Below are 7,595 nucleotides of genomic sequence, written 5' to 3'. Positions count from 1 at the left end.
CTCGCATGATATCATGGTGAATGTAGACATTGAAGGTATGCATCCGTACTAACATAACATAGCGGGAAATTATCATGATGCACATGGCATGCATAAATGCATGAGGTCCTCGTGACTTAAAATCTTAGCATTGTAAGGACCGTATATCATTCGAAGTACGTATAGACATTGAAATCTCATAAGTAGTCCTAGGGGCATTTTGGTCATTTTACTCATAATTCTTGGTTTTGCTACTTAACGTGTTCCAATGGCTTTCAAACTTCGCCAAATCATCAAACATCATAAAATAAGATCTACTTAAGGGTTTCATAGCATTTTGAGGTCATCTATATCATGAACCGTAGGTAGATATCCTTTGGGGCATTATGGTCATTTTGCACTGTTTCTTGGTTTACCTACTTCTCCTTGTCCAATGACCACCAAACTTCATATATAACCTCAACATGCAATAATATGCTCAGTATTAAAATTTGATAGGCAGCGGAGTTCATCTAGTGGGTTATTATAACGTTACCTAAATTCCAAGCAATTCGTTTGGTTCAAGGCCTTAATTCACGGTTCCTAGGGTTTTTCTTTTATGTATCTCATACTTGGTTTAGGGTTCATATGGAAATCCAAGCGATTCCTATAAGTATTTCTTAACAGAAAGAACAAGGTCGCTACTTACCTCGTTGTCGACGTTTGGGACCTCCGTTCTTCAGCTTCCGGTACTCGAATTACCTCAACTTTCCTTTCCCAGACTCCTTATCATGTCTACTTTCTGGAACCATAGAGTTTTTCATGAGAACCAGTCTGTAAGGGGGTTAAAATTGAGAAAAACTGAGGGAAGGTCAAGTTTTTGGTTGACATGGCCGGTTCAACTGAATCGGCCACGTCATCGTCTTCTTCCTCCAAACGGGAGGAAGACGCGGCCGGCATAAAGCGCCGCCGTCTGAAACTTGCCCTCGGTTTCTTCATAAAACTTAAAGAGGGTGTTACAAGGAAGAGCTAGGGATTGATTTCAAGGCTTTTCGTGGATTGTAGCCTAAGATATTCGCTTCCAAAATTCGTCCAAAATATGATTAATCGCCGGAGTAAAAACAGAGGATTTCTTATTGGGTAACCGGTTCTAGGGGTTTTCGAGGCTCGATTTCTTCACGAAACATCTTCCTTGTTCTTCCCTCAAGATAAAAGAATTGGTTTGGAGGAATGACTTTGAGTGTGGGATCTTAATTTTGAGGAACCACTCTCGATCTGCAAGTTACCCGACACCTCCGAATTTCGATCTCTTGGGTATCATGTTCTACGACGTTTCAGCACTTGATTCCTGTTAGATGAACACGACTCTCCACAATGGTATGATATTATCCACTTTGACCATAAGCTCTCATGGTTTTGCTTTGAGCTTCCCCAAAAAGTCTCACACCAATGGAGAGTGTATTCTTTGATTATAAACCCATGACCATTCCCTAAATTAACCGATGTGAGACACTTTCATTTAACAATTCCTTCATCAAACTTACTCATCTTCTTCCTCTGAAGCTAAAGAAATCCTTAATTTGAAGGAAAAGAGGCCGTGGATAGGAATTCGACACTTACCCCCAATTTGAACCCGAAACGGATTTTCTTCAATTCGAAACGTTCCTGAGGTTATTTCTCTTCGTAGTCTTCTACGGAAACATTCCTTGGAAGTGCATAATGGGATCGTCCTTGATCGGCGAATTCTTGTGTATCCTTGGATTGGAATTTAGAGTTTTCCTTAAATTTCTTCAATGGCGGATTGGATTGGGTGAATGGTTTTTAGGCACTTTCAGGACTTTATTCCTTCGTAGAACTTGTGGGTAATCTTGTTTAGAAGCTGTAGGAACAAGTTTGAAAGGAAATGGTAGAGACTTGCTCTCGAATTTAGAAGAAACATGAGAGTAGGAGACCCAAAATCTAAACACTTATTGTCAACGACGGAGAGCTCGACCTTGCTCGATTCTTGTTCCAAACGATTGCCCCAACTTTAGAATTTATAGGGGTAACTTAAACCGACATTGGGAGCTCCAGAATCGTCGTGAATTTTGGTTGGATGTTCTGAAAAATTCGTTGGAAATATCTACTCCGATCAGAGCCTCACCGACCTTGGTTTTAAATCCTAGCCGTTGGATGTGATGATCCGTGAGTATTCTATATCCAAGTTTGGAGGCGATCCAACGGCTAAGAGTCGAGATTCGAAGGATTTTGTTCACAAGGCATTGTGAAGGTTCTGATTCTTGAGCAGAATGGCAAATCCGTAATTATCCTTAACTTCAATGGTATCTTGGTAATTTGCCACTTTCCGAATATTTTATTATTATTTTCTCAAAAAATCCATAATTTCTTAAAAATTCTTCATCCCTTCTCTGTCATTTTTCCCTTCTTGAACATCTTGAAATTCCTTCTAGACAAGGAACTAAAAATCTAGAAAAATCCTTGATAATTGGAAAAATGATCTTTTCGTCCTTTTCGCTTACGCTTTCATTCCCAATCCTTCTCCAAAGGTCTTGAGTCCTTAAGATTGCTTCTTATGGTATAGAAATGACTTACTAAGATTCATTTCCTTGCTTAATCCTCATAATTTCCTTCCTTGTATCATTTGGGTCTTGTATAGGCAGCTTTCCTCCATTTTTTGGGAGTTACAAGCATATAGTAAGAATCATTTCGTTCTTCCTCTCATTCATGTCTTAGTACACAAATGAGCCATGTATGCATAGTACTCATCATGAATTTCATCTTGCATCATCATTGGTACAGGATAATTGTAAGGATCCAAAAAAAAAGAAATGAGGTCGCCGGAAAAAGGTGGCGAGAATTCTGACTACTCTCTAGAATTCTCACACCCTCACCCTCACCCTACACGTTTCCCCGATGTCAAAAATACACCAGTGACCTGCAGCCGCACCTCACAAAATCCACCTGCAAAGAAAAATAACATGATAAAGAGGGAAAACGAGGGAGAAGAAGAAGAGATTGTTGAGTTACCTCATGACAAGCACGACGCCGACAACCACCCCATCGAGACTCATTACGCCGTATAGTGTAGATAACGTCATGGAAGAAATGATTACCAAGCTAGGAAACACCATGATGTACACAAATGATTACTATCGAACTGTGTATTAGCTTTGCTGGCCAAGAGAATGAACTGATAATCAGTTCCACTCTTTGTGTGCAGGATCGAACCTTAGAATCAGTTCCACTCTTTGTGTGACGAATCGAACCTTAGTAGGTAAAGAGGGAGAGGGAGGGGTTTGAAAGAGAAAGAGAATGAATGGGGAGGGAGACCAATGGACACGGAGTCGGCCGTGAGAGATGGAAAAAAATTTAGGGTTTTCTCATGTGAGGGTGTCAGGTAAAGAAGATATAACTCGTTGATTCAGATTTAGGTCGGCCAACCCATCTGCATAGTCAGATCGTCCCCATATATATCAGGATGTTTCCCCATTTATGATAATGAGTACGGACAAGTACTTATGACACATACCGTTCTTGAGAAACAAGCTGACTAAGGCTAATAATATTGCTCTCAGGAACAACTTTAGTAGAATTGTTAATTGTGAAGTAAGATTAGGAAAATAGTTAGTATTTTGTTTAGGAGAAATGTTCCCAGTTTTTAACTTGTGAAAGTTTTGGAAATCTATTAGTGTTTTCTCTTCATAAATTGTCTTCAATGTATGTTTTATTAACAATAATAAAAAAAGTATAGTGCTTAATGTTCTTCCATTCAAAGAAATTTTTGCCTCAAATTGTTTTACATCATTTAATTGTTCTTATACTCTGTTGAACGCATTAATTGTTCTTATACTCTGTTGAACGCAAGTGTACATACAAACACAATTTATATGGTATTTAAAATTTTTCAAGGTCGATTTCCAGAAACTTGGTTAAATATTGACTCATTACTTTAGATTATTTACACATAAACAAGTGACCCACAATAGAAACTAGGGTTTTCTTAAGAAGAAAAAAACTTATTTCAATTAAGATATTTGCTTTTGGTAGCTCAATCATGAATTCTAAAATTCAGCTTGCTTTGCTTGAAATAAATTTATGTTAGGCGACCTTCTAAAATTTTTTTCAGAAACATGTGAGTGAGGACAAAGTATACTGAATGACCTGTAGTTGACTTGTGGGGATAGCCTTCACTCTTAGAAACGAGAATGACCTACGTTGACTTGTGGGAGGAATAATCTTCTCTCTTAAAAACAAGAAGTAACTAATATAACCATGTTGTAGGGAATAATAGGGCCAATAACAAGTCTTGATTCTAAGATGAACTTAAAAAAATGAGCATAAATCAAAAAAAAATGCAAATTTATTGTTATAGAAGAGAAGAGATTAACACACAAGGATTTTACACATAGATATGAGATTGAAACCTAAAGAAAAACAAACATAGCTGAACAAATAAAAGAGCTTATTATCACGTGATGCCCTCCAATCCTATCTCGTAAGTGAACTCAAACAACGTATATAGACATGACCTAAAGTTCAAATAACATCGAGAATACAAATATATGATAGTTTAACTAGTTGCGGTATGCTCCTAGCTTTCTCGAATACTTGTCCATACGTACTTCTGCTTCACCAGTAATGTTAGAAGCATATGCAACGAGGCAATCCTTCATATGGCCTGACTCGTTATTCCGTTGGCAATAAAATTTGCCTACACACAAGGAAACCAATTCTTTGTTTTCCTTTGTTTTTGTCCTTTTAATGTGAAATAAAGAGTTGAAATCAGGGGATAGATGATCGGTTGAACAATCAGCAAGAATCACTTTAGAATCATGCCTCCACAATAAACCATTAGATTTTGATCTAATGTACATACCATGGTCTGTGTGGTGGCATTCAAACCATACTGTTGAGGGCTGATTATCATCAGCTGAGAACTTTAGATATGCGATGCCATCAATTGGATCAACTTGAAGGTATTTTCCATTGTCACCCTTGAACGCAACTATTGTTGGTTCTTTCGAGCTAGCCACATCCCATAATTTGAACAATTCGAACACATCTGATTCAAGTCGAGCCGATGGATCGAGTCCATTTCCAAAAATGGAAAGAAGGGATTGAGAGTAGGTCTCCGATACGGAAACGTTCATATTAAGATTGACATGGCGGAGTTGTACTTGATCACGATCCGAATCGATAAAAATCCATTTAAATAGAGTGCATGTGAGACTAGACTGATCTTCATTTGGCTCATCGGCTTCGGCAACGATCCAATGCTCGTCGTGCTCGTTGTTACTTAATCGACAAACCCAATACTTTTCGTTGAAAACCGATCTTATACTAAAGAGTTGTTCAGCTGTCTTGGCCATCTCGACTTTGAATAAGGAATACGTCGATGGCGGGTCGTCTCCTGAGAATTGGAGGAAGCCATGTAGCTCGGAGTTGTCATTAATGTAGGACAAGTATTTTTCGTTGTATTTAAGGCTGAATGGACCAGATATTGCCATGTTTTTTGACTTTCACACAACTCAACTGCTTTTCACTTTTTGCTTGTACATTACCCACATGATCAAACCCTATTTATAAGAGAAAACAAGAGCAAACATAATGAATTTAATTTCAAATTGTTCTTCACGTGGTCGGGTTTTTTTAATTTTATTTGAAGAATCTTCATCAATTACATAATCCATTTCTGTTTTTAATATTTTTTTAAAATCAATTTAGTAAACGTTGAAGTCGGCTACTCACAAACTTACATAACATCATCTTTTGTAAGTTTGCATAAATTTTTTTAAGAAAATATTTTGGCTAATTAATGGAGGAATTTGAAGATAGCAAAGTTTCTTTTTTTTTCTTTTTTTTTCAAAAAACATGTTACAACTCGATCTTCGAGACTTCAAATTTTAGACCGTGACAAAAAGAAATGAAAGTAGAACCAAATAAAATAAATAAAAAATACCGTAAAATTTTATTACAAATAGCACCACAATTAAAAGCAAATTGAAACTCAATACCAGGTATTGTATATGTTTATTACAAACGGGGAATGAGTTCGAGATACAATTTCAAAGAATATATAAATACCTAAAATATACGGACTGGACTGACGTTCTGGGACGACCCCCTTTGTGACCGCGTACCACTCGAATGCTCTCCCATCTCAACTGACATTGAGTGTATATCTTAAAAGTAAATGTAGAAAGGGATGAGTGTAAAATATTCAGTAGTAACCTACTTGTAGGATCTCATCGCATCCAATTCCTAGTAGATTACCACATATTTTTTCTCTAGACTTTAGGAAATTCATGCGTATTTCTATAGTTATTTGAGCTATTGGGAAGGCTTCGAAGTTTCAAACGGTTCTCATACTTGTCACAGATCCTATTGGAGTTTGGAAGCTATTCATCGAGTTTTAGTATTGCGGATTTACTGGACGGCGTATCCCATCTCGAAGTGAACTCTTATTTTCTCATACTTAGTAATCTTGTATAGCCATGGCAGCCAATGACTGATATTCTAGGTTGAGGTGTGACTTTATCATATTGCATAGGACATATGTTGTCTTGTCTGAACATATCTATGTAAGTCTAACTGATGACTCCTCCACAGAAAATATCACACTCAATACCTGAGGGAGCAACCCCGAACACCTGCTAGCTACTAAGTCTACCCAGGTGGTCCCTTGCCCCCTCTCAGACGGGTTTACTATTTAGTCCCTCGTCCTCGATTGAAAATAAGTAAACACCTGAAAAAGAAACGTAGAAAGGGATGAGTATAAAAATACTCAATAAGCAGTCTACTAGTAAATTGTCGTCATATCTAATTCCTAATAGGCTACTATGGGTTTTTCTCAAGACTTTAGGAAGTTCGAACCTAATTTTACAATTATTTGAACTTCTGGGAAGGACTCAAAGTTTGGAGCGATTCTGATACTTGTCACAAACACTATCAAGACTTGAAAGTTGTTCATGGAGTTCTAACACGGTACAAGCTCTTTCCTAATTCATTTTTTAATTTGGGGATGGTTTGTGGTATAGGTGGAAAATTATAATTTAATCCAAAATTATTGCATGGAAATTAGAAAAAAAAATTAAAAGTTGTTTTCACTTATATATTTTTCACACGGCAAGAAATCATATGCATGTGGTAACCATCATAATGTATTTATTAAATTTGTAATGATTTGAAGTTTACATTAAACGACATAATTTCATTATTTTGAGTATAGAAAATTAAAATTTTGTATTTGTTCATTAATTAATATTTTAAGTCTCCACATGATAAGTTGAGTAAATGTACCAATCATACTCTATTTATTTAATTTGAATCGATTTGAAGTTTAAATTAAATTATGATTGCACATATTTTTTTCAATATGAATAACGTATTTATTAATATAAATGAGAAACTTATAAAAAATAAGTTATATGTACCTATCATATTTAATTAATTTTGGCATGTTGTAGCTTAAAAAAGACATACAACTTTTGTTTCCTTAATTTTCATAATGGTCGTTTTTGTTTTAAGGTTGTTTCAATAATTGTCCTTTAGGTTAACAAGGTTGTAAGAGGGGTGTGATATAGCTATGGGGTTAACAAGGTTGAGAAGGGAAAGAGGGCATATTCTCATTTCGATTG

The 7,595-nt window shown here is 36.4% G+C and overlaps 1 protein-coding gene across 1 annotated transcript; it reads right to left on the bottom strand.

Annotated features, from left to right (window-relative positions):
* Positions 1-4,532: 4,532 nt before the first annotated feature.
* Positions 4,533-5,465, bottom strand: LOC111435501. Its single transcript, XM_023072885.1, has one exon. The coding sequence runs from the start codon at positions 5,463-5,465 to the stop codon at positions 4,533-4,535; it is 933 nt and encodes a 310-aa protein (XP_022928653.1).
* Positions 5,466-7,595: the final 2,130 nt, after the last annotated feature.

Source organism: Cucurbita moschata, unplaced genomic scaffold (assembly GCF_002738365.1).
Source record: "Cucurbita moschata cultivar Rifu unplaced genomic scaffold, Cmos_1.0 Cmo_Scf00049, whole genome shotgun sequence".
NCBI lineage: Eukaryota > Viridiplantae > Streptophyta > Magnoliopsida > Cucurbitales > Cucurbitaceae > Cucurbita > Cucurbita moschata.
This window is presented reverse-complemented; position numbering and strand designations above follow the sequence as displayed.

Excerpts from the sequence above, each read along its gene's own strand:
- LOC111435501 (XM_023072885.1), bottom strand. The coding sequence starts at position 5,465 with ATGGCAATATCTGGTCCATTCAGCCTTAAATACAACGAAAAATACTTG.